The sequence below is a fragment of the Falco peregrinus genome, chromosome 3 (genome assembly GCF_023634155.1).
Source record: "Falco peregrinus isolate bFalPer1 chromosome 3, bFalPer1.pri, whole genome shotgun sequence".
Taxonomy (NCBI): domain Eukaryota; kingdom Metazoa; phylum Chordata; class Aves; order Falconiformes; family Falconidae; genus Falco; species Falco peregrinus.
In genome coordinates, this window is record NC_073723.1 from 76,622,230 (window position 1) to 76,649,479 (window position 27,250).

Below are 27,250 nucleotides of genomic sequence, written 5' to 3' on the forward strand. Positions count from 1 at the left end.
AAACAGTCATCACTCCTAACGTGTAAAGTGCCACTAGAGGTAAAAAGGAGTTGCTGAAGTGGTAAGAGTAGGTGTCTTATTCAGATGTCTGTAATTTCTTACTGCCCTCCTAGTGTTTAAATTCTTGGCCTACTGTAGCACGCTGCTGTGCAGGCAGTTATGCAAAATTTGATTATTAGGAAAGTAAAGCTTAATGACAGCATATATGCCTGTTAAAACAGGCTATCTCCTAATTTTATTTACTTGCTTCAGTTGCATCCACCATGTGAAACAAAGGTATTTAGTCCAAAGGGAGTGTGTACTTAGGGTTTTACTTAGTGTGTTCCATAGGTTTTACTAGCAGAGGATCAAAAAGCCGACAGATAAATGCTTGGTCTTGTGTGATGCTGCCTTAAAATTCAGCTGTTTGTGTTCACATGACCAGGGTTTCACCCAGTTAAGAAAGTTAAATACAGACAGCTGGAAAATTGCTAAAAATGAACAGCATCATCTGTGGGAGACAATGCCAGACCAAGGGGAGCATGTCCTCTAAAGAGCCACAAACACCCTAGAAAGGAACCTGAGAACTTTATCTCAGGATGTGTTAATAGATGTGCTAAAGAGCAGAACAGGGCCCTAAAGGTTTCATAGACCTGTAATGATGTATTTTAAGTTAGAGAAAAGCAAAACAAATACACCTCCTTTTGCAAATGTTATTTTTTGATGTTGGAAAGCACTGAGACCAATTAAGATTCATTCCCCTGCTAATATCAGAGATGGCAATTACTAACCTAAGAGCACAAATATGACTGAAAACAGTCTGTTCCTAAACCCATAAGCTTGACACTGTATACCCTTGGTGCTATTGTAATTTTAGCAAATGTCAATTTAGAATAAACAAGCAAATGTATAAAATGTAAAAATTAAATTTGCCAAGACTATTGTTTCATATGAAGATGATACAGAATATCTCTAAGAGGTGAAAAATAGGATCTGAATGAACTACTTTTAAATGCATACCAAGAATCTCCCTGCATTGTTGTACTTTTTAATTAGATGAAAATAAATGCATTGAAAAGATGAAAGGAACTCATGTAACATCTCACTTCAAAGGGCAGCTCCACTCTTGAGGAGTGTTTTAAAAAAAAGAAAAAAGAAAAGAAAAGCAGCTTATTCAAGAAATATGCTTTCTCTGTGGATTTGGTTTCCCTTTTACCTGCTTTAGAAACTCGGCAATGACTTCTGCTCATTTGACCTAAATGGAGTCATTACTCCAGTGTAAAGGAGAATGGAAGCTGGCTGACATTGATGTTCCTCCCTGTGCTCCTTCATTGCACTTTGCATTGACTCAGCAATGCTCTCAAACGAGCAGGATTATTTTTGACCTTGTGATGGGATTTTTAGGAAGGTTTCAAAGCTCTGGGCTGTGTACTGGACAGAAATTGTACATGTACAAATGTTCCTTAGCAGCCTCCCAAAATAAGAACCAGAAGACCAAGCACCTCAAGTGTACGTATGCCAGTGCATGCAGCCTGGGGAACAAACAGGAGGAACTGGAGCTCCGTGCCCAGTTGGAAAGTTATGAATATCTGAAACATTGTGGGACAACTCACATGACAGCTGTTGACAGCACCCCCAGGTCCTTTTCTGCCAGGCAGCTTTGCAGCCACTCTTCCCCAGGCCTGTAGCTCTGCATGGGGTGGTTGTGACCCGGCACTTCTCCTTGTGGACCATCATACAATCGGCCTTGGCCCATCAGTCCAGCCTGTCCAGATCCCTCTGCAGAGCCTTCCTGCCCTCCAGCAGATCAACACTCCCCCTGAACTTGGTGTCGTCTGCAAACTTACTGAGGGTTCACTCGATCCCCTCGTCCAGATCATCGATAAAGATATTAATCAGGACTGGCCCCAGTACTGAGCCCTGGGGAACACCACTGGTGGCCTCCTGCCAGCTGAATGTAGCTCCATTCACCACCACACTTTGGGCTTGGCTTTCCAGCCAGTTTTTAACCCAGTGTAGGGTACACCCCTCCAAGCCATGACCAGCCAGTTTCTCCAGGAGAATACTGTGGAAGATGGTATCAAAGGCTTTACTAAGGTCCAGGTAGGCAACATCCACAGCCTTTCCCTCATCTACTAGGTGGGTCACCTTGTCATAGAAGGAGATCAGGTTCGTCAAGCAGGACCTGCCTTTCATAACCCCATGCTGGCTGGGCCTGATGCCCCAGTTGTCCTCCATGTGCTGCGTGATGGCACTCAGGATGATCCACTACATAACCTTCCCTGGCACCAAGGTCATTCTGACAGGCCTGTAGCTCCCCAGATCCTCTTTCCTGCCCTTCTTGTAGACGGATGTCACATTGGCTGACCTCCAGTCAACTGGACCTCTCCAGTGTGCCAGAGCTGTTGATAAATGATGTAGAGTGGCTTGGTGAGCTGCTCCACCAGCTCCCTCAGTACCCTCAGGTGGATCCCATCTGGCCCCATAGACTCGTGCATGTCTGAGTGGAGCAGCAGGTCACTGACTGTTTCCTCCTGGACTGTGGGGACTTCATTCTGCTCCTCATCCCTGTCTTCCAGCTCAGCGGGCTCAGTACCCTGAAGGTAACTGGTCTTACTATTAAAGACTGAAGCGAGGAAGCCGTTAAGTACCTCAGTCTTTTCCTCATCCTCTGTGGCAATGTCCCCTCCCCCTCCCCCCCCCCCCCCCCATCCAATCAAGGATGCAGATTCCCCTTGGCCCTCCTTCTGTTTCTAATGTATTTATAAAAACATTTTTTCTTATCTTTCATGGCAGTGACCACCCTGAGTTCTAGCTGGGCTTTTGCTTTTCTGATCTTCTCCCAGCAAAACCTCACAACATCCTTATAGTCCTCCAGACTTGGCTGCCCCTTCTTCCCAAGGTGTTGAACTTTCCTTTTTTCCCTGAGTTCCAGCCAAAGCTCTCTGTTCAGCCAGGCCAGACTTCTTCCCTACTGGGTCATCTTTTGGCACATGGGGACCTGAAGCTTGCTTAAGTGACCCAAATAGTACTTTGCTGGTCTTATTGCCCTGGTTTGGAGGTCAGTAGCAGATGTCTACTGTAAGGTCCCACTTGGAGTTGACCTCTCTGATCTTGACCTAGAGGCATTTGATAGGGCTTCCACAATCACTGTAGTTTACTTCTATACATTCAAGGTTCTCCTCTTCTTCCTTGCATGTCTTTAAAAAACAGCCTATAGCCATCCATCGCGATCCTCCAAGAAGTTATAGGCCCATCAGTCTTACTTCAGTCCCTGGGAAAGTTATGGAATGAATCCTCCCAAGGGCTATCACAAGTCAAATGAAGGATGTGATAGGGAAAAGACATCACGGATTCACAAGGGCAAATTGTGCTTAACAAACCTGATCACCCTCTATGACAAAGTAACCTGCTCAGTTGATGTGGGATGAGCGGTGGGTGTTGTTTCCCGGGATTTCTCCAGGGCTTTTGATATGATTTCCCACAGCCTTCTCATAGAGAAACTGAGGCATTACAATCTAGACAAGTGGTCTGTGGGTGGGTGGGGAACTGGCTGACAGACCGCACCCACAGCGTGGTGGTAAATAGCTCTTTTTCAAACCGGCAACCTGTCACAAGTGAGGTCCCCTAGGGATCAATACTGGTCCAACATTGTTTAGTATCTTAACAAGAAGTGATCTGGGTGATGGGCTCAAGTGTACCCTGATGAAGTTTGCTGATGATACCAAACTGAATGGGGAAGTGGACACTTTGGAAAGGAGAGCCAGCCTGGAGGAAGACTGGGATAGGCTGGAAGAGTGGGTTAACAAGAACCATATGAAGTTCAAGAAGGACAAGTGTAAGATCTTTCACCTGGGAAAACATAATCCAGGATTGCAGCACAGGCTAGGATCTACCTGTCTAGGGAGCAGCTCTGTGGAAAGGGACCTGGCGGTCCTGGTGGACAAAAAGCTCAACACAGGAAGTTCCATCTGAATATGAGGAAAAACTTCCTTTACTCTGAGGGTGACAGAGCACTGAAGCAGGCTGCCCAGGGAGACTGGGGCATCTCCCTTTCCAGAGACATTCAAAACCTGCCTGGACATGATCCTGTGAACCTGCTCTGGGTGAACCTGCTTTAGCAGAGGGTTGGACTAGATGATCTCCAGAGGTCCCTTCCAACCCTGACCATTCTGTGATTCTGTGAGTGAACAGTGTGCTACTGTGGCAAAGCAAGCCAATAGGATGTTGGGTTGCATCCACAAGGCATCCACCAGCAAAGATAAAGAAGTCATTATCCCACTCAGCTCTTTTTAGGCCATACCTGGAATACTGTATTCAGTTTTCGTCCCTGCTATGCAAAAAGGAGGTGAACAGGCTGGAGAGGGTCCAGAGGTGGTCCAAAAAGATGATCAAAGGTCTGGGAAGCCTGCCAGATGAGGAAAAGCTGAGAGAACTGTATTTGTTCAGCCTTGACAAAATAAGGCTTAGGGGAGACCTTATCACCATGTTCCAGTATTTAAAGGGTGGCTACAAAGAAGATGGAGACTCCATTTTTACAAGGAGTCACATGGAAAAAATGAAGGGTAATAGGTACGAGTTACTCCTGGTGAGATTCCGATTGGACACAAGAATAATTTTTTTTTTATAATAAGGACAATAGTATTGAAATAATCTCCCCATGGAAGTGGTGGATTCCCCAGCATTGGACACTTTTAAGATTTGGCTAGACAGGGTGCTGGGCCCTCTTGTCGAGACGGTGCTTTGGCCAAGAAAGGTTGGACCAGATGATCCTTGAAGTCCCTTCCAACCTGGTGTCCTATGATTCTATGACTCCGTGTGCAGTGGCTCTGTGTCTGGATTTACTTTGTCCAGGCAAATCAATTAAAAATCCATCTGAATTACTCATTGCCTGCTAAGCAAATCAGCCTTCCCAGAATCCAGAGGCAGGTGCTCCTATGCAAAATACCTAAAGGTCATGCCTTGTATACTTCCCATATACAGAATAGCTTAGATTATGCAAGATATTTTACCACCTCAGCATTGGCTGGTTGATCTTGAGAGCCTTTTTTTTGGACTCCTGACTTAAATTAGTGCTTTCCAGCCTTCCACCAAATTTTACTCCTAAGTCCTCTCTTTAAACACGAGTTGTTTGTTTAGCTCTTGAGCACTTCATTTTCAATCTGTCTAGGTCATGACTCTTGTCATTATATTTCCATGTAAAGATGACCTGGCTAAGGAAAGGATGAATTCAAACTGCCCAAAATGTCAGTTTCCTTTCTTGTTTCAGTTGCCCTGAAGTGTGGGATGGTGGCTTTAGAAAGTAACATTTGTATGCAGAAGCCTAACAGAGGAGTGTCACAACACCCAATTGAACGAGGATTCAAAGAAAGACTAACCTATCTCTGTCCCTAGGAAGACCCTAAAGCTGGGACCTGTCTCTGTAAGCAGTAGTTTTTTCTTGTTACTCAAAGGAAAAAGTTCTGCTTCAAGAAGCAAAAGTGTTGTGTGACTTGGAAAAGAAGAGCAGCTCATCAGCTTCATAACTCCTTGATAGACTTGGGCAGGCTGCTCTGTTTTTTCTTACGCCGTGAGCTGTTTAACCAGTTTGTCAGGTAGCAGGTTGATGTGAAATGCTATCAGCCTTTCACAAGCACAGTCAGCTAAGTAATTGAGTTCATCCCAGATGTGATTAAGTGGGATCAATTATAATAAGAACTAGATAAAAGAGGTAAGACTGTTGTTTCTTGGGTTGGTATTCTGTAGTATTAGCCTTTTAAGTATCCTTTTTACATCAGCAGCTGCAAAACCTTTATTACTTCAAGAAATGGATTCTAGACCAGCATGCAAATGAACTTCATCCTAAACTGATCATTATAACACTGGAACTGCTACTGAATGAGGAGACAATTTGTTTGAAGCATCAATTGCATCAAACAGAAAAGTAGCCATTGAAGTCAATGTTTTGCAATGCAAGGAGCATGTTTGCTCTCAATCTTAAATACCGTTGAATGATCTTGGAGAGAGCTCTTTGTGTCCCAGAAGGGGAATAGGTACCTTTTGTAGCATCATGTTTTGCCGTGGTACTAAGTGAAATTGTTATAGTACTTAAGACTTAATTTGCTAAATATCAGAATTTATAGGTGATTCCTGTAAATTTTTACATGGAATTGTGTATCAGGTGTTCAGTAAATCTGAAGAATATATGTGAGTCAAGTGCATTGGAAGTAGTGTAAATATAAATATTACAGGGATGACAAAATATTACTGCTTTCTTTATCAGAAATGGAAAGCCTGCAATGTAGAAATAGAGGGGGCCATATGAACATGCAAAATACAAGAGATGAACGTTGCAAAATAGTCGATATCTAAACTGTAAAAGGATAGACTTGCCCATACTCTTTCATGGCTTCTGGTTCTTACAATGGAGCTCCCAGCCGGCAATTTTTTTGTGGTACAGAAAGAATAAACACAGGTCTGACAAAACAATGTAGGATACATATATTGCCACAGTGATTGTGCTGTTCTGGAGCATAAAGTTTGACCAATAACTGTGTTAGCTTTTTTTTTTTTTTCTGAATGGGAAGAGATTCCTAAGCTCTGGACTATTTCCATAAAAAATCTTTAAGATCTTTAGAACAGTAACTTGGGTCACATGTCTCTTCTATTGCTTATGGATGTACTGCGGTTGTCTGCTTAGTTAATAATCACATCTAATGAACAGAAATCTGACTTTCTCTTTCCCTTTTACTACAGGTAAGATTTGGAGGCCTTTGAAGATCTAGGCTGGCACCCTTATTGCCCTTTCAAGTTCTTTTCTATTCTGATAATTATAAGGTTGCTGAGGGTTGTGCGACTTCTTGATGGGCTAAGTGCCAGTGTCTCTGCTCTAGTCTTTAGTTCCCAGTGTTTTGTTTGCTTTGCTGGCCATTACTAGTAACTGAGCAGGGCAGGGCTGTTCCCCCTCACAGACCACAGATTTCTGTAATCTCTCCTTGGCAGCCGTGGGGGACCACTGTGACATGTCCTGCAGCCAGTGCAAATTTGTAATGTTTTTCTGCATTGAATTCCAAACCCACTGTTAGCCTCTACTTTATCTCTTCCTCCTCCTCCTCCCTCGGTTTTTCTGGCTTTTTGGATAGAATATTGCTTCCCTCAGATACTGGTCCACAGGTCTCTGTGAAAATATTCCTGGTCTTAGATGTCTTTCAAATCACAAGTGGCCATTTTAAATTTCATCACTGACAACCAGCAAGATTTATTCCCTGAAGTTCAGGCACAATAGACTTTGCTATTAATTATTACCAGGCAAGAATCAGAAATTCCTAAGAAGGATTCTTTGGCCTATGTTGTGTTGAGATATGTGAGCATGAGTGGTCTCTTTTGGACCATTCATCCTGGTAGTAGTCTACCACTTTTCTCTATCACTTGGTTTATAATTACTTGCTGCCTCTGTCTGTCTTCTTTCATCCCAGCTGAACATATTAACATATATACACAATACTCTTGCATTATTTTTTTGTGTGGAACTTTACTAAATATCCTTGGAAGCTTTAGATGTCCTTTACCTGACAGTGTCACTTGCAGTGTTTAAAGTATTTGATAACTATAGAAAAATTAAATAGAAGATAAGAGAAATCACTGTAGAAATGAGAGCTATTATGCTATTCTGTTGAGGTTTATTTTATTAAACAAAAAGCATTTGAAGTCTGACATTTTTAACCATTGAGCCTTTTCACAATACATATTTAATTGTGGCACCAAAAGCTTTTTATATGTATTATAAGAAATGATACATCCAGAAAAAAAAAAGAAGTAATCGCCTATTTTCTTGTCTATTATGTGAGCATGTAAAGTATTTTTGCCCAAGAGTGCCTCTGTTGTGCTCTTGTTGTCCAGTCATTTTTCAATGTGGACATCATCAGACCTTTCTGAGAAAGATTCAAGGAACACCAGGTCCCTGGGAAAGTCTCATCCTCATGATCAGAGTTGAATTTTAAACTTGAACCATGAGATTTGGGGTTGTTGCTCATGGGTTCATTTCCAGCATTAACTGTTATAGTTTTGTAGATTGCTCCCTCCTTGGAGACTTGCAGTGACCCCAGATTTAGCCTTACATGGTAGTGAGCTCTGTATGGTTTTGACTTCTTCAGTTGTCAGCATTATTTTGCATTCCCCTTTGTGGTTAAGCAAGCTGGAATGATCACTCCTTAAAACATCTTGTAGACTGCAGTGAACACAAAACCTAAATAAAACATATTTTGATGCTTGATATAGTGTCCCTTCTGCTCCCTTGAAATTCTCTTGGACACTGCTTCCTGAATACATCCCACCCTGGAGCTGCACCTTCTCCTTTTGAGCTGTGACAAGGGCTACAGTCGTTCATCAAATCTGGCATTTTTCTTTCTGCTTGGTGTTTCCTTTAAAAGACGTTGGTAGGGGTTGCACCTTTTCCCCTACACTTGAATAGTGCTCTTGTTATAGGCCAGTTGTAGGGGAATGAAGGCCGTGGGTTGATCAGCATTGATAACATGCAGCTGTGGCCTTGCCTCAGCGGCAGTGGGTTGTTTGACATGGATGATGTGCAGCTGTAGCTCGTTCCCACTAAGCAGTTAAATAGCCCCGAGGAGCGTGGGAGGGGGGTTGGATGGAGGAGTAGTGTGGTCTGTTTTCTGGAGGAAGGAGATACAGCACAGACAGTAGAATCTGACCAACAGTAAAGCCTTGCTGCAGCCTGATAGTTTGTTTGTGCTGCAATAGTCAGTTATTTTTAATTTCCAGGAAGAACAAGTAGAGGGAGATTTGTTAGTGATGTTCCTTTTTGCTCCAGGAAAGGAAGGTCTCGCCTTATAATTCAACTGCATTAGCTGTAATCACTTTAGAGTAGGGGGGTAAACATAGTTTCCACCTGTTTCCTCACCTCTTCCCAACATTGTCGGAAGGTAACTTAGGATGTTGTGACATTAGCTCATAAGATGTAACATTACCCATTACTTTAAAAATCAAAAACCCTCAAGTAGCCCACACAGAGGAAAATACAACTTTCTGTGTTCAAGCAACTGTTCATATATATAACCTCTACAGCTTTGAAGAATATATTTCTGCTTCACAGGACGCTACAAGACTGGAAGATGAATCCCTAAAGGAGGAGTTCCCACTCTGTGAATTCACTGAATATAAAATAATAACTCTCAAAATAGATTTTAAGTCTCTACTGTAGCTGCATGATTTGTTTACTGTGCTCATTTATTCCATTCTTTAGGTTTGAAGATGGCACAGTCTCTTTTCTTGATATTATTGCTCTGAAACATGGATTTGATGTTCTGGAAAAACTCACAGGTCAGTTGACATAATTCTAATTCTTAAGTGTGACGTTACAGATTTATACTTGGGGCACAAGTCTGATCATAATTCCTATGGCTGTAGCTTAATTTTCCTTTTAGATTTACTATCCACGTTGATCAGTGTGAAGATCAGACTTCAGTGTAACTGCTTTATTCTGGTCTTACATATTGGATTTTTCCATTCTGGTTTGGAAAAAAAAATCCAGACTATTCTACACACACAGGACATGAGTACATTGAGCACATCTAGTCTGCCTCACACTCATGAAGATGAAGTAGGAAAGTAACAGTAGAAAGTAGCTGAGTGGCTCTCCCTCTTTGAGTATCTTTGGAGCCCTTAACATGGAGCTAACGCTAAAGTCCCAAGTAAAACTTTGAGCTGACCTTCAAGCCAGAAGCTCTGTGTGAAGGGTGATGCTCATGAGCCTTGTTGACTGCAGGGCAGCCTGCTGCTTGTCTGACTCAGCCCCCCAAATGCACAACCTCTCTGTGGTTGCTGCTACAGGTCAGTGATTCTTCTGAAAGGTGGGGGAGATGACACTGGGCCAGGGAAACTTGCACCACTGGCTGTGCAGGAGGTTTGCACCATGGCATGCTTCTACATGTGGAAAGTGCCAGGTTAAGAAAGTATGTTCCTGAAATGTATGTTTCATACGCAGGTATGTGCACAGTCAATGTGTAATGTCTGAACCTCTGTTCTCCAGTGCACTCTGATTTCCTATATAAAAGCATAAAATGCATCATAATGTAAAAGAGGCCTGAGTCCAGAGAGACGCCGACTACGTATTTTTCAGGCTGGTATAATTTCTGCTAGTGTCTGTGGAGGTTTATTGTCAGGATTTAACTGAAGGATTCTAGTTTCTTCTTCCTCACAGAGCAAGACTCTTGTGAAGAGTATTCTTTTAGATGCTTGAGGTCTTGCTTGTGTGGAAATCAATAGTAGAGTTTTCATCCACTTCAATAGAAGCCTGATTGAGCCCCAACAAGTAAGGATGTTTTGCTTTATGATGCTCTGCATGGAGACTAGGGATCAGAAACCAGCTTTTAGTATATGTTCTTGTGTAAAATGCTTCTGAAAAATGCACAATCTTAAGCACGTTCCCTTGTAAAGAGAGCTAACTGCTTTGGTTTAATGTGTAGGAGCATTGCCTGCCACAATGGGGAAGTTGATAGCATCTCCTCCATCGCGTTTCTCATCCGTCTAAGCCTCCTATTGGTGCTTATTTTAGTTAAACAATTGAAAAATCTTTTAACACTAGACTGAGGAGAATACTTAGCCCTCAACCTGAATAAAGTGGATAACAGTGGATGAAAGGGTACAATAGAGGCATGAATAAATAGTATGTTGAGAACCTTCAGGTGCTAAAAATGCCCAAAATGTGAGTGGCTTCAAATTTTCACACTTATAATCCTTTCATAAAAAAATGAAAAATAAAAATTCATTAATATTTCTATTTTCAATTTAAAAACTTATTTCTTCTACAGTGCTAAAATATAGAAAGATAAAGAAGTATGAGAAATGTATAGGCTGAAAGAGTAAACAAGAAAAAACCTATATGGAGGAAAAACTTGAAAAATTAAGTAAAAAACTATTTTAACAAATATTCGAGTTTTAAAACTTCTGACATGCTGGTGTAGCCTAGGTACTTTGATGGTCTCTAGTCTGGAGTACCACACTGAGAAGCAGAAGTGCCAGCACTGCTTCTTTACATCTACAAGAGACCAGAGTAACTTACAAGAATCCACAGTAGAAGAAGAAATTGAGTTCTGTAAAGGAATTTAGTCACCACATAATCCAAAAATTTTCCTCAAAGGCATTTGAACATTGAATAGTCCTACACCATTATCCGTGACCCAGGATGAATTAAGCTTGTGTTCCAGATTAGCAGGAACTTCCAACATCTCCCTTCACACCATGTGCTGTGCTTTTTAATTAGAATTTAATTATACAGAAGAGAAATCAAACAAGCACCATGCAAAGGTGGTAGTAGAATGTGGTATAGCTGTGGTCACATTCGGGTTTTCCCATTGTAAAATGCATTTTGTGTGCCCACTTTTCAAAGCTTGTGTGAAGGGTGACTGCGGTGTTCCAGCTTCCTCAGCCCCATCACACCTCTGTTGCCTCTTCCATGTTGGCTGTCAGAGCAAGGCTGGCTGAGAGCCTGTGGTGTAGCACCACTGCCTACAAAGCGGTTCATGCTGCCCAGAGCAGTTTGCCTAACTCCAGATATTTAGCTCTTCAACTTATATAAGCATTGAATATATCTGTGCCTGGCACAACTGATGCAACAGGAGATTCAGTGCTTTGCAACTGCCGTTTTCCTCTCACCATCCTTTTCTTCCTTGCACATCATTTATGGAATTTTGCAGGTTATTTAATTTCTGTCAAAGGTCCGCTGTTCCTTTTGGATAGAGATTGTTGGTCTTTGTATGTATGCAACAAAGCTGTTACATGTTGCAGAAACACTTCATAATCCAGAAGGAGTGCAGATGCGTTTTAAGTCACTTATATGCGTATATCTTCCATTTCAACTGTCAGAGTTTTCAGTAGCAAAGTGCACTGTCAGATGTGAACCACATCTGAACCTCATTTTGCTGTAGCTCCTGGAGTATTTGCTTTGCACTCACCCAACAGAAACAGTGATTCTTATTCTGTGTTGGAAATAGTCTGGAGTAGAAACAAGCAAAATAAAGTATTGTTGTTACTAATTGTGTCCTTCTGTACAATTAAAGCACTGCTGAAGTTCTTTTGGGATGTACTGTAGCTAGATTGTACCGATGTATTTATTGAAGATGGGTAGGGAGAGCATTGATGGAAGGTAAATTAGTTTCAGCATTAGGCAGTGTTTTGAAGAACAGAGATCTGAGTCTGTCATCTGACTAAACCCCTGACCTGTCTCAACTTCTATTTAACAACAAGACATAGTTCATACCAGAGTTACATCCAGATACGTGTGTGTATTTAAGCCATTTTCAGAGGTCTTGGCTCTATATGATTCTTAAACTTAACCTTAGCTGGTATGTATTTTTATTGGTAAATTTGCCTCAGTTTTACAAATGAAACTAAGATACATCATTTGCAGTTATCTTACAAGTTATCTTACAAGACTTTATTATAATGTCTGTTCAGGAAACATTAATTCTATTCACAAGAAAATACAATATGTATTGGAATGAATTTTAAAATTAAGACTAAGTCTTCTAGGGATGCTGAATTGAAAGTAATTTTTAAGTTCACTGGATGTTTGACTGGTTGTCGGAGAGCAATAGTTGTGTTGGCTTTCATGAAGGCAATTATACCACACAACACCAAAGCAAAATACAATGCAGGATGCTAAATGGTGAGGCTAACTGATTTTTAACTTGGTCTTTGGGACTTTTGAGTTGTGTTTACCCTGTGATAACTTTTACCATCCTCTGGTAAATCAAGGACTGGTTGCATCTAGCTGATGCAATGAATGTTGGGCAGCCTGCGTTTAGTGGTACTGCACAGATTCTCATGTGTGTTGTTTAAACACTTAGGGTTATGCAAGTCATCCACTTGAGGGCCAAAAAAGGTAATTTTTTCCTCATTCAGATTGGCAGGGATTACTGGGATTTCTTCTCCTGTGTGGAGTTTGTGACTTCATCCTGCTGTTATCTGGGCATGTCACCTAAACTTGGACCATGGGTGTGATGCTTATGAATTGTACTGCTTTCATCCTTGGTGCTGCTTTCATTCATAATTTTAATGGTTTGGGTTCTTTTCTTTTAAACATTTTAAGATTAAAAATGACATTAATACATGTGTTCTGGCTTGTGATTAGTAGGTGTGTTGGAAATGGATACTTCATTTTGGTTGACTTCTATGAAATTCTTCATTTTGGGGGGAAATTCTTCCTTTGGTTTGAGAGAGAATGAATTGTTGATTAAATTTTTATTTTCTCTATGCCAACCATTTGCCACAACATGAACTTTAACATAAAGGAAACCTGAGTAATTTGTACTAATATCCTCACCTTACTGCTTATAATTAACACCTTCTCTAATTGTACTTGAGAGAGAGTTATGTGTTGTTGGGGTGCTTTTTTCTAAGAAAAAATGTTGAAGTTGACAGTAGGGAGATGATGCTCCATTCACACTCTAAATAGGAAAACAGGGATACACTAAAGAGAAAGTATTTAAAATTCTGTCTTTAGAAAGCAGAGTTTGACTTCTAAATATGAAGGGAGTGCATAAGAAAAAATCCAAAGATATTCTGATTATCAGATAATGACACTACTGGTATGCCAAAAGAGAAGTATTTCTCCTCTCCTTTCATGGAGAGTGAGTTGCTGTTTTTAAATTTCTATCCCAAGATGAACTGTGTTTAGAGACAAGCTAGAAAGCAAGCTATTTGTTAACTGCTAGCAGCTCTTGCTGCTAGCATGTTACACCAGTCCAGGTTTTCCTAGCTTTGTGACTTGACTAATGCAGACTAGACATTATTTGTACCCTTGAAAGCAGAGCAGAACAGCTAGAGCATGATTTGAGGAGCGCTGAAAAAGTGAGTTGCCAGAAGAAATCCTGCCAACGCTGCTTTTGCAGAGTTTAATCTGTATATAAGGTTTCTTCCTGGAAAGAAACCAGCTTTTGTTTTGGATTTTTAAAATATGTGTTTGCTAATATTGATGTGGATTTCATTCACAAGCTGCCTAATCTGTGAAGAAGCCTAGAAAAGGACTAAAAGTGTCAGAGTCATTCCTCAGGCCTGTAGAGATAACATAGGAAGAGGTAGTACTGGACATAAATGTGTTAGGTGTTTTTGCATATACATCTAGAAAGAAAAATACGCTTCTTAGGAACTAAAAGGGGGGAAATGTCTTTATTATAAGCTGAGCTGATGAAGAAAAAGTGCAGCACAGCTGACAGAACATATACTCTTGGCAAGAGATAATTGTTCTGTGTTCAGACAAAAAAGTAAGCAAGGTTTCTGTGGTGAAGGACTTTGATGGCATCCAGTGTTATTACAGGGGAGAGATTTGCAGCAGAGTCTTTTCATGCTGGATCTCTGGAAAGAGGAATCTGGGGCAACTAATAACTGGGGGATCCCCACAGGTGCTCTTTCATTGGCTGTGGCTTGCCAAGGCAAGAAATGGCAGGGAGCATCAGTTTTGAATACCGATGGGCTTCTCACTCATCCGGTGATAACTGAGCTCTTGAGGTCTGCAGCTACTGAGAACTTCTCCTTTGGCAGGGCTGTGTACACTGGAGGTCCAAAATATTAAAGGCTACAAGGAGAAACTTGAGACAATTTTGTTTGGGGGGCCTTATGTTTTTTCCACGTGAAAGGATGCTGGAGTCACTAATCTCATTTTTCTCACCAAGGAAGCCTTAACCCCACCCTACTGGCAGTAGAAGAGTCCCTGGTATGCCAGTTAGTGTGGCCTGTGCCTGCCTTTCCTTTTCTATCCTTTTTTTATTTGTGTAGTTTAATCCCTAGATGAAGAAGACATTAGTCACAAATATGGGATATCCTACTAGTTACACTTTGATATTGTGTATTAGGTATTACTTCTGAAGTTAGTGGAACCTGCAGTAATTATGATCACAGTATGCGCTTTGCTTTTTGCTATGATTTATACACCTTCATCTAACTGCTGGTTGAATCATTACAGAAAAAAACACCAAACCAAAACCAACCAGACATATGGAAGAAAGAGGAAGAGCAACATTTGCGTGGGGAATATGACAGCTGCTGAACATGTTGGTATCCTCAGTTATATTATGTTGCAGGTCACGGTGTTGACTTTACTAAAGCCAGCAGAAATGCCAAAAAGCCAGTGAATTTAAAAGAACAGTTGTTCTGGATCCTGAGGAGCATCCGACTGCACTCCTACAGTGGTCCGTTTGTTCCCAAATACAGGCTTTAAGAGTGTAGTCTCTGATAATCCTTTTTTTTCCCAGCCCTGATTGGTAATATTAGAATGTGGATGTCCCCATTGAGCTGGGGTAGCTATAAATCAGAGTTGCTGATGTGCTGATAAGAGCGGAGTTTGTCCATGAGTTACTTGTTCAATTTCTTCAAGATAGTGGATGGCGATCTAACAAGAATGATAAAATCCTAGACCTGCACTCTCCCTATCGCTGAAATCAGTAGAGGTATACGGTAGCATAAGATCAGGAAAGCAAGATGGGAGACCATCAAATAAACTGCTGTGATTAAATAAATTGAGTAGATATAGAAATAGATTAGTTCAAAATAAACTAAGAAACATTGACTTTTTTACAATAGTACAGCAAATGATCAAGCAATTAGTATATGCTTTTTATTACATTGTATATTAATCCCCTTTTATCCCTGACTTACCCCGTGGAGTCTCACTCCTATTCAGATCATCCATTGAACAAGGTTTTGCTAATGTAAACACCAACTGTATGGTCTAAATTTCTTGCAGTTCTGCATACCTTGGTGCACATGGGATAGTATAAGAAATGTGGGTGTTCTGCCGTACATCACACGGTTGCTGTGAAACTAAGCCCTGACCTACTGATGAATCAGAACCTCTGTAGAGCAATTACCTGCATTTGTTCGCTTTCAGATTTGCAACAAGAGATTGTGTTTCACTGTGAGGACCTCATCTGTGTGGACATTCTTATGAATGCTTCCATTCAAGTCAATGGGGCCATGAAAAGGCTACTGTAATTTGGTGTCTACTTTGACCTCAGCAAGCCTTTTGACACTGTCTCCTATAACATCCTTATATCTAAACAGTGGAAGTGTGGATGAGGTGAGCGAGCAGTGAGGTGAATTGAGACCTGGCTGAATGGCAGATCTCAGACGGTTGTGATCGGTGGCTCAGAGTCTAGATAGAGGCCTGTGGCTGGCGGTGTTCCCCAGGGGTCAATACTGGGTCCAGTCTTGTTCACCTTATTCATTGATGACCTGGATGAAGGGACAAGCATACCCTTGGCAAGTTTGCTGATGCAGAACTGGGAGGAGCGGCTGACACAACAGCAGGCTGCACTGCCATTCAGCCAGATCTGGGCAGGCTGGAGAGCTGGGCAGAGAAGAACCTCATGAAGTTCAACAAAGGCAAGTGCAGGGTCCTGCACCTGGGGAGGAACAACCCCACGCACCAGCACAGGCCCGGGCTGACCGGCTGGAAGGCAGCTCTGCGGAGAAGGACCTGGGAGTGCTGGAGGACAGCAAGGTGCCCATGAGCCAGCAGGGTGCTCCTGGGGCCAAGGCGGCCAATGGGATCCTGGGGGGCATTAGGAGGAGGGTGGCCTGCAGGTCAAGGGAGGTTATCTTCCTCCTTTCCTCTGCCCTGGTGAGGCCACATCTGGGGTGCTGTGTCCAGTTCTGGGCTCCCCAGTTCCAGCGGGACAGGGAACTGCTGGAGAGGATCCAGTGGAGGGCCATGCAGGTGATGAGGGGGCTGGAACATCTCCCTGATGAGGAAAGGCTGAGAGAGCTGGGCCTGTTTAGCCTGGAGAAGAGAAGACTGAGAGGGGATCTTATCAATGCCTACAAATATCACAAGGGCAAGTGCCAAGAGGATGGGGCCAGGCCCTATTCAGTGGTGCCCAGTGACATGACAAGGGGCAACAGGCACAAACTGCAGCACAGGCAGCGCCACCTGAACATGAGGGAAAACTTCTCTACTCTGAGGGTGACAGAGTGCTGGAACAGGCTGCCCAGGGAGGTCGCAGAGTCTCCTTCTCTGGAGACATTCTAAACCCACCTGGATGTGACTGTGCAACCTGCTCTGGGTGAACCTGCTTTAGCAGGGGGTTGGACTAGGTGACCTTCACAGGTCCCTTCCAACCCCAACCATTCTGTGATTCTTAACAGCCAGGGGGCAAGATGAGGACTTGGGAGACTTGAGTTCCTTTCCTCTGCCATGAAATTTACTTGTCTTTTATTAAATCATTTAGATAGTAATCTTCAGGGGAGCAGGGAGTTGTGTAACAAAATGTGTTTCCAGATCTGCATTTAATCTTGGGTGGGATTTACCTTACTTTGCTATCAGCACTTACATCTGAGGTAACCATTTAGATTCCCATTGCAGTCAGTGAAACAGACAGTACTTCACCAGCTTGATCCCTCTGAACTTTTTTTGAAATTTAGGATGAGAAGAGTTACAGCCAGCAGTACCAGTTCTTCTCATTGTCTGTTAAGGGAGCTTAGATGATTAGCGTACTGTGGTATAGGGCATTTCTTCACTTTTACCTAACTTTTCTGCTAATGATCCCTTTGGGACTAGAAAGCTGAACTGTCACATTAGTTGAAGTGTAAATAGTATTTTGGCTTGTTCATCTTCCCTTGTATCTGTGGCTTGCGTTGGGCAGGGCAGGTTCTACACTTGTGGTTGAAATAAACCAGTAAAGCAGAACAGGGAATGTGCTAGAAGAACCCTGAGGAGTGTGAAGGCTCAGCATGAGGTTTTCTATTTGTGAAACTGTCATGTCTATGACTCTGTGAGTGATTTCTGATTTGCAACATATGTTTCCTGCTTCAAATTCAAGCTTATTAAGGTAGATGTTGCTTTCTCTGGGAGGGAAAGGCTCATAGTCTGACAGCAGACAAACTATCTAGCAAAGGCAAAAAAATTTCTGTCTCCTAGGTGAGAATGTCCCTGTTGCGGTAAACCAATCAAAAATATGCCTTATATAAAGAATGTGTATGTACAGCTGACTTCAGAAGTTTGTGATCATTTCATTTTCAAATGACTGGTTAAAGCAGATTAGGAGGAAAGAAAGCTCAGTTGGTTCTTTTGCATCAAAAGAAGCCGTTGTTGGAACTGTGGTTAATTTATTAGGAAAGACATGCTCAACGGAACACACATTTGCTAATGGCTGTAGATGAAATTAAAACATTTAAAGAATCAGTATTACAAGAGGAGCAAGTAGGCGAGGCAGTCTTGTGCAACTGTCTGGAAGTCCAGCCAAGCACATACAATGTATTTGGAAGGCCTGCCTCTCTACTGTAGGTACAGAATCTGTTCCCAGTTCTGTCTGAGGTAGCATTGTGAAATCTGTCACTTCTAGTAAATAAAGTGGGAGAAATTGTTGTAGCCTATGTCAAGAGAGAATGGGTGCAAGACCAAGTCTTCAATAAATGCCGTGGGAATATTAACAGCAGTCAAGAGTAATGGAATTCTGATCCTGTAGTTCCTACACCGATCCAGCATTGCCTACACGTGGCCAAAGGACATCTTGGAGAAGAAGTACTTTCTGTCTGTAATACCTTTTCCCCCTTATCATTTTCTGTGTCAGATATAGTTAGGATCTGAAAGAATCATTATTTTCACTACACAGTTGTCATTATCATTGCTAAGAGATAGATATTAAGTCCTATGGGACTGTATTTTTGAAAGGAGAGCAGAAGTGAGGGTTTTCAGACTTGGATGGAAATGTTCCAAAAACTTTTTGATGCCTAGATTGATTAATTAGATTACGGTCCTTAGTATTCTTAGAATACCCTTTTTAAGTGGGAAAAAAAGAAAAATTCTTGTTCAGTTGTATTCTTAAAACCTGTATAAGAAATGCTCAAGAGTTCTGTCTGTATATTGCCAGCTAAAATACAGAACTGAAAGGGAAACAGAAAATAAAATAACATGTAAACCAAGTCCATTACATTTTAAACAGTGTAATATATTGCTAATTAATTTTTGCTACAACTTGATATACTAACAAGGAAATAAAATGTTACATTGTGGATACTAATTTCATTGATTGATATGTGAACAGTTTTCTTACCAACATGCACCTGGAAAATGGACTTTGACAGGGCAGTAAAATAAATCGTTACATGACAAACTGGAGCACGCTGTGATTCGAGAAGGGATCAGCATTTTGGCATTTGCCAAGAAAGGTCTGGCTGGCGTTAGAGGTGTGCACAGCAGCCATCCCTCAGCACATCTCAGGGTCCTGTTCTAGTGCATGCTGGCTACCATGGCAAGGATTGCCTTATTTCATTTATTACATTTTTAATTTCCTAGCTAACTGGATCCAGCTGTTTCAGCCCTTCATGCAACACAGAGATTTTATGCTAAATCCGAAGGGGCTAAATTAAAGTGAAAGGAAATTTGCATATTGTGTAAAACTCTACTTGTTCAGCGGATCCAGATTATATGGTGCTAATCACAAACACTAGATAGAGTAAATCCTCTTGAAGTCACCCTGGGGTTAAGTCAAATGCTTTACACTCTTTGACACATACCCATGAAATATGTAATCAAGTCTGTTTGACGTCCTCTCCTAATTATGTGTGTGTATTTTAAGCAGATGCTTTTCCAGCTGATCTGTGCCTTTTGAGATCTTTTTTCATTATTAATCAGAAAATCACGCTGTATGTTAACAGCAAGTACCAATTATGAGAAACTAATATTAGTTGCTTTACTTAGAAGCTGTGCTTTTGCAAATAAGACCATTGCCAAATAACATATAGATGTAAAGAAAATGTTAAATCTCGCAATGCTATCCATCAGGGTCATAATTATTCTACCATGTACTGTGCTATTTCAGCCTAAAACTTTATTTTCCATGTACTGATTTCTTAGTTTGAGGATAAAAAGTAAAGAAAGTTCTGTGTAGGAAGTAGGAATGGACTGCTTGTTTTCATAAAACCTAGAATTTAAATTATCGAAATGTTTCCCCCAAGACTCTACATTCGTAACTTTTGCCAAGTATATGAATACATAAGCTTAGCTCTTCATGAATTCTACTTACTCAGTGAGATACTATCAGGAGACAAAATTAATATTTAATTAACTTAGGAGTCACAGAGTTTTAAGTAAACCCCATTTCTATTGTGACTATGCAAGAACAGTCTTCAGAAATTGCTAGTGACCTAGTTGGTTTTACCCCTACTACTCAGCTGAAGGATGCAAACTGCCACTTGCATTTTGCTGAAGTTTCAAACCGAGTTTGTTCCCTTCAGCATGTTTAGCAGAGACATCTACTGGCAAAATTTTAACCAACATTCTCTTCCTCGGGTCCTACGACACCATTTCTTACACCTCTGAAGATGTGCTAATATAGAAATGAGTACTTTGAAGGTTTTAAATGTACTGGAGTATTAAATCTATTATTTGGGAAGAAGCATTAAGTAGTATATAAACAGATGCAAAATTAATAAAGGCAAAATAAAATTTTCCTATTGTCTCACAAAGGTTACTTCCTGTTGAAATATTTAGTGGAGGTATGCATATCGGAGAGGAATATAATAAAGGAGTTTATGATCCATTGTAGATGAACAGGACTAATTGCTAGTCACGTAATAATCATAGTTAGTCTCCACTGATTTTGATTCAGTCAATATAGAACGGAAAGAAAGAAATGATAGGATATTATCAGAAGAGCTGTTCTGCCTGCAGTCACTGGTTTCATAGCTAATGCTTGCTCCACAGTCGCAGTTTATTTTTTTGACAAGCATCTGCCCCAGCTGTCACCTTTGCCTAGATTTTAATGGCTCTGGATAGACCCGTTCTAGATATGGTTTCAATGCTTACGCACTACCCGCTCTAGTTGCGGTTTAAACACTGAAGAGGCAGTTAGTGGTGGAATGAGCAAATGCCGGGTGCTTGCACAGACCGAGGTACCAGCAAGTCCCCCTGTGGCTCAGGCTCTGGAGGAGCCCCCAGGAGTCTGACTGGCAGCCCTGCCTCGCTGCTCCCCTGGGAGACACCCGCGTACCTGGGGGTGGGTGTACCCTTGCTGAGGTGGAAAAGCAGAACTGAAAGAACACAGATGATTACATCCCCCAAACAAATGGTCATTAGGTATTTAAAAATCAGTCTTCACGTTTTCAGGTAACCTGTGGGTTCAAGACACTAAGGAGCATCTCATCCACCTAGTTGGAGTGGGCATATTTTCTCACAATTGCTACTGATGAAATATATTTTTAAAAGCACCTGTCTTCCAATGTTTGTTTTTCCAGGCTAAGTTGAAGCATTTTAAAAGAGATGAGCTCCTTTTATAAGAGGCCTGCTATAGTGGAATTTTTCAGATTGGCTTTATTCAAGTAAAATGCCACTATTCTCTGAAGTAAATGTTCACTGAACCTGTTTTGATCAGTTTGTGTGCTACATTCCTGAAAGTATTAATTTTGTTTTACTCTAGGTTTATATGCATTTGGAATGGCCATTTCAGGTCTATTAAGCTTTCAGGTCTATATGTGCACCTCAGCCAAACTCCAGATTTAAGACCCACGCATCTGCTTACCCATATCACATCCCCTATTCCCCCATTTTCATCCACATCCTAATTCCATGAAAAGAAGACTTCACGAGGCAAAGTATCTCTACTTGTGAGCTGCTTTACTTGCAAATGTGGCAGTTCTATGACAGCTAGAAAAACATTTCTGTAAGTTTTTCCTCTGTTCCTCCTTTATCCTCTCTTCCTTTCTCCTTTATTTTTTCATCTTTTTATTTTCAAGAGCTTGCATGTATTGTGTTAAAGTATCTTACAAATTGTGCTCTACAATACTGAATTTAATACAAAGGTTTGAAATTGGTTGGTTTAACTTGGTTGTTGCTTATGGTCTTTTAGCATGAGTGTGTTGTCTCCAGTTAATGCTAAAATTTCCATTTTATTACCGTTTTGACCAAGAATTGCTACTTTTTGTATTTTATTCACATTATTAATTGAAGCCCCAGGACACTAAAATTTCTGCCTAGTTTCTCCTTTAAAGTATAAACTTCCAAATCAGCTTGAACTTTGGCTACCTTCCTACTGAATGCTTCATAACATTTTAAGGCAGTCATAAAAATCACTTTATTTTTTAAGTATTAGGCTAATGTCAATGATATTCTCACAAGTATCAACAAAAAATGGTGCTAAGCAGGAAAAAATCTGCCATAAGATAGTGTTTGAATAAAAAATACATTTAGCTTTATAAATTGAGGGTACAGAGATGTAATAAATATTTCTTGGGTTATCCAGTCCATGAAAAAAAAAAAACGATACTGTCTTAAAGAATAAGGACTGAATGAGCAGTTTTCTAATGTCAATGAATTTTATCATCAATAGTACAAATCACGGGTTGTGGAACTAGATGATCTTTAAGGTTCCTTTCGACCCAAACTATCCTATGATTCTATGATTTAGGGAGATAAAATAGCTGACACAAATTTTCTCAGCTTAAGTACGTTAGAGGACTTTCATTTTTTACAGTAGAGTGATGTTGGCAGAAGGTCTGCTCAGTTGTATGTAGTTATTTCACTAAGCAAATTAGGTTGAGCTATTATTACAAGAGCTGGTGTAAACCCTCTTTGTGTTAGAAGGATTTTGAAACCATAACCGCACTGGCAAAACCTTTAGGGAATAAAAATCTATCTGCTCCTGAGTGCCTAGCAGCACTATTCTATAATTCAGGCATGACGTTCCACTTTAGTGTAGAATAAGGAGAAAATGTCGCACTTTGGACATGACAGCATACTACACACCTTTTCTAATGACCTAAATAATTGCAGCGCTGTGCAAGGCAACCAATATTCATTATCCTTTGGGGAGTCCTTTCCTGGTGTAAACTGTCGTAATTTATTGATGTTAGCGGAGGCATTAGATAGCTGACACCACCTGCCTCTAAATCTTTGGCCAAGATGACAGAGATGCTGTTTGCAAATGTGCCATTCCACTGACAATTGAGCTAGTTTCACTCCTTGGACATGGCTAGGAGTTCACACCATGAAAGAACTTCATCCCAGAAATTAAAGGGCAAGGCTGGGGATCATAATTATTGAGCCAGTTTTATTTCTATAAATAAATTTTCATAAATTTTGGCAAAACTGTGGAGTGGTATGATTTTCTTTACATACTGTATAAAGAAAAATGTGAGCAAATTGACTATAGATGAGTGAGCAGATAACAGGGTAGGTTGGATGCTCACAGTTCTGTTGTGTTTGAGCCTGTTTTGAGACAGAGAAGGATGTCTGTTTTGAAAGGTTTCTTTTTCAATATAGATCACATAATCAGAACAAGAGTTTATTTTCCTTCTTGTGACTATTTGTTAAGCAGTGAAAGTCAGCTTCTAACTAGTAGAGAGCCTGGGCCCAACTGTAAGTTATTTTCTTAAAGTATACCAAAAATTATATTTTGTGGGTAACTGAAAGCAACAAGTCGGTCAGTGCCTTTTCAGAGTGCTTCCAGGCACCTGTTTTTAATGTCATACATTTATTTTTTTCCCTTTTTCTTCTTCATGTTCATTAGTGGCAGGTTTTTTGTTGCTAGTTTGTTTTTTTTTTTGGGAAACTAGGGTCATGTCTGTTCATGGAGATGTTTTCAACTATTTTTTCAACCCAATACGATATAGTACAAGTTTCATTAGATTTATGTTGTAATTTCTTTCTTCACTGTATTGGTTTAGTATGAGATTAGCTACTTCTTATTTTGAGATAAATAAGATCTTCTAGAGGGACATGAATCTCAGATTTCAGTTAGGCTCTGGTTCACAAGATCTACTAATTCACCATTGTCACTGTTTAAATGATTAAGATATTTCTGTTTGCAGACATTCACCCCAAATCTTGGCCAGAGTTGATGCCTAGAGGCAGAGTAGTCAGCATACCTACTTCTGAGCTCTGGCACCCGGCAGTCCAACCTACTAACCTTAGTTTCATCTGCCTCTGTCTCCATAAATAAAAAGACATGAAATGCTGTGGCTGAATGCTCAAATTCACAATCTGTGTCAGGGCTTTGGGTGACAGTTACAGAGTTTGCTACTTCTGGCTTATAGCCTTTTCTATAGCCACTGTGTTGTCTAGTCTGACAGAAGATGCTGAACAGAAGCTTGAATTTCATATCAATATAATCTAAAAAACATGAGTCAGGTCTAAGGTATGTGGGACATAAAATCTCCCATAATTTTTTATGAAGATGATATGGGTGGAGAACGGAAGCTGCATGGACTGTCTTGGAGAATAATGTGGAAAATACTCAAGTGCCACCCTGTAAATCAGTCATTTCTTATAATCCAAAATATGTAATGCAGTCCTGATTGCCTCATCACACAAGTGCATCCACAGAATTGGAGGGTGCTTAGCAATGAGCAGCAGCACAAAAAGAGTGCTTACATGAACAGGGACTAGGATAATCAATGGCATCTTTTAGAGACATGTCTCTGCTTATAAAAAAAAAAAAAATGTTTATGTGTATTTCACATCCTGCTTAGCAGAATACAAAATGTGTGTTTTCCCACACGTTTGGTTTTTCAGTGTTTGCTGTGTTTAAAGCATTCCCATGGTACCTCCTTTTCCTGCTGTTCCACAGGGGCTTTTCTATTCTTGGAAGCAAGTCACCAGGGGAATTAAACCAGTGTTCAAGAAAGGGGGGAAGAAACAGAAGAAGAAACTGTGAGGACAATCCAATTGTTCCTGTGTCACTTGATTCAATAAGAACAAAAACATTAAAAGGATTTGGGGGCTGCAAGCTGCTGTTGTGCTGACTAATTTACCATGCGTGCAAATGCTCAATGAGGGGGCCTTGAGCTAGCCAACATACACTGTTGGTCTGGGCAGTTGAGCTGCTGGGTATATCCAATTATTAAGAAAAACAATAAAGTTCAAACTCCAGCATATCTTGTTCTTGATGTGTGTAATTCATGTGGATGTTTGGATTGTGCTAGTTTAATTGTGAGAAATGTAATGCAAAGATAATAATTACTCAGTTAAATGGGCTGACATGTTTCTATTAATCACTCTCATTAAATTATTAAGCCACTTATCTATCTTTAGCATTAATATGCACTACATGACTAGTGGACATTACATCAATAACAAATCTAGAAGGAATTTTTAGCCTTTTGAAGAAGCATCAGCTAAGCAAACTAGATAGCTCTGTGCATCCATCACACACTGATAATGCAAAAGGTTGAACCAGCCTCGCTGTTAACTTGAGCAACTATTTTCATTAAGGTGTGCAGGATTTGACCCAACTTTGTGAGTTTTCTAGAACAAACTGTAACTTTTTCATTACATTCTGAGATTTTTGCTCCTGTAAAGTAACATTTCTATATAGGTAACAGTGTTATGTTCAATTTGCAACTGTGCTTTGTCCTTTACACTGCAACAAGCTAAAATATAATGGCTGATTTTCAAAGACCTAGTTTTGACAGGCCTCCAAATTATTTCACTCTCAACATGAAAGATCTTGAGTCATGCTGAAAGCGTATGTATAGCATAAAGGGTTGTGAGAAGGGTATGTGGCTGGCTGTGGTTGGAGAGAGCTGGGGAGCAGCATCTGTCACCAGAGGATGAAAGGATTGTGCCAATGGCTGTGTCCAGCACAGAAAGTTATAGAATGGGGAAAAAGAAGGTGAAAGATGGCATTACGTGGGAGTTATTTGTGTAGATCTCACAATGAGTTTTGATATTTAGTGAGTTGGATTTGCCAGGTCTGTGCTGCACTCATGGACAAAATAGTCATTTGCATTATGTTCCTCCCCCACGAGTTATGTATTAGTATAAATTAAAAAAAATATCAAATCTTCCCACTTGCTTATGTCCCGGTATGTGAGACACTACTGGGAGGTGATGTCCTGTGGGCGCCTATGCCTGCCGCATGCTGTCCTGTGATGGAGCTGAGCCTGAGGTACTGGGCTGCAGCTGGGAAAGGTGCCCGTGGTGTTGTGCAGCTCAACAGCCTCCTCTTCACACTCTGAGCACAGGCACAACTGCTTCAGCAGAGCAGCTTGCTGGGGGTGTGAGGCTGTGTGTTCTCCTGGGTTTCCATTTCCACCATGACTTTGTGTTCGTATTTTTTCCAAGTATAGAGAACAAGGGTTTCCTGCTAGTTAGTTGGTGGAGATGTGATCAATGGGAGTTTCAGCCAATATAACAAAACAACGGAGCTTCTCAAGTGCTGCCAAATGGTCAGGGGGCAGGAAGTACATCATATATTTAGATTAGGAAACTGATGTTAAAAAGGGTAAGAGTAGAGAAAGCATTTTTTATTTAGTTATAGTTTTTGCCTTGCTGTGATTTGATGCTCATAAAATCTAAAAGCAGTGGGGGACACAATTAACAGATCACTGCGATTTGCAAGGTAAAACAAGAGATGAATTTGACTCATGGGTTTCAGTAGCCCAAAGATATTTTTATGTCATCCTTTCTCGTGCTTGTGATGTTTGGTAATAGCTACACAGAATGAGATTAAGTGCGGTAAATTTTCTGCCAGTGCGGGAACTGCTAGATGAAGTCTCTGAGAAAGAGTATAACAACACAGAAACAAAGGGCAAATAATGCCAAGGGCAAATAACTCCAGTAGACAACTCAGGCATGTGGTGTTTAGTATAAAGCATTGTAGGTAGAGCAGCTGCTGGATAGAATGAGGAATTTGAACACAGACCTGAATAAAGCCCAGAAATGCAATCTGTTACTATTTCTCTGTGGTGTTATTTACAACGTAACATCAGATCATCAAATGATATAAAGTGGTTTATGGCCTAACAATATTAATACAATTAGGACAGCTGAGCACTGTTAAGAATCTGTCCACTAAAGTCTACACCCATCCCATAAAAACAAGACTGAATGCCCATAGTTGCATTAGGCTTGCCTAAGCACCATGCATCACCCAAATGGCAAGCAGTGACTAAGCAGTGTCGTGTTTTAATGAATATTCAAACATAGATACATCATTTTACTTCTGTTAGCTTTTTAATTTTCTAATGCTTTTTCAAGGTCTGTGCTTTTGGGAGGGGGAGGGAGATGTTTGCTCTTAGAGGAAAAAAAGGCACATTGCCATTTCATTTCTTAGTAGAGGTTCATAATGCGATTACCAAAATGTGAATAACAATCAAATAATGTAGAGGCTTATTCCCTATGGATAGCAAAAATAAATTTCAGTCAAATGTTTCCGGCAGAAATCTCAAATTTGTCATGCAAAGTACTTCTCTGCATTCAAATATAATGTATTTATGTGAGTCAGAAACATCAAACATTAGGATAAATAGCCAGATTATAAATACAGTCTGCTTATGAAAT

The 27,250-nt window shown here is 40.7% G+C and overlaps 1 protein-coding gene across 1 annotated transcript in view; it reads left to right on the plus strand.

The window, feature by feature from the left end:
- MOCOS (molybdenum cofactor sulfurase) overlaps positions 1-27,250 on the plus strand; it is a 232,778-nt gene that overhangs the window by 118,224 nt on the left and 87,304 nt on the right. Inside the window, exon 5 of the mRNA XM_055799822.1 lies at positions 9,221-9,297. Within this exon, the coding sequence (XP_055655797.1) occupies positions 9,221-9,297 (77 nt within the window). The remainder of the gene's footprint in view (positions 1-9,220; positions 9,298-27,250) is intronic.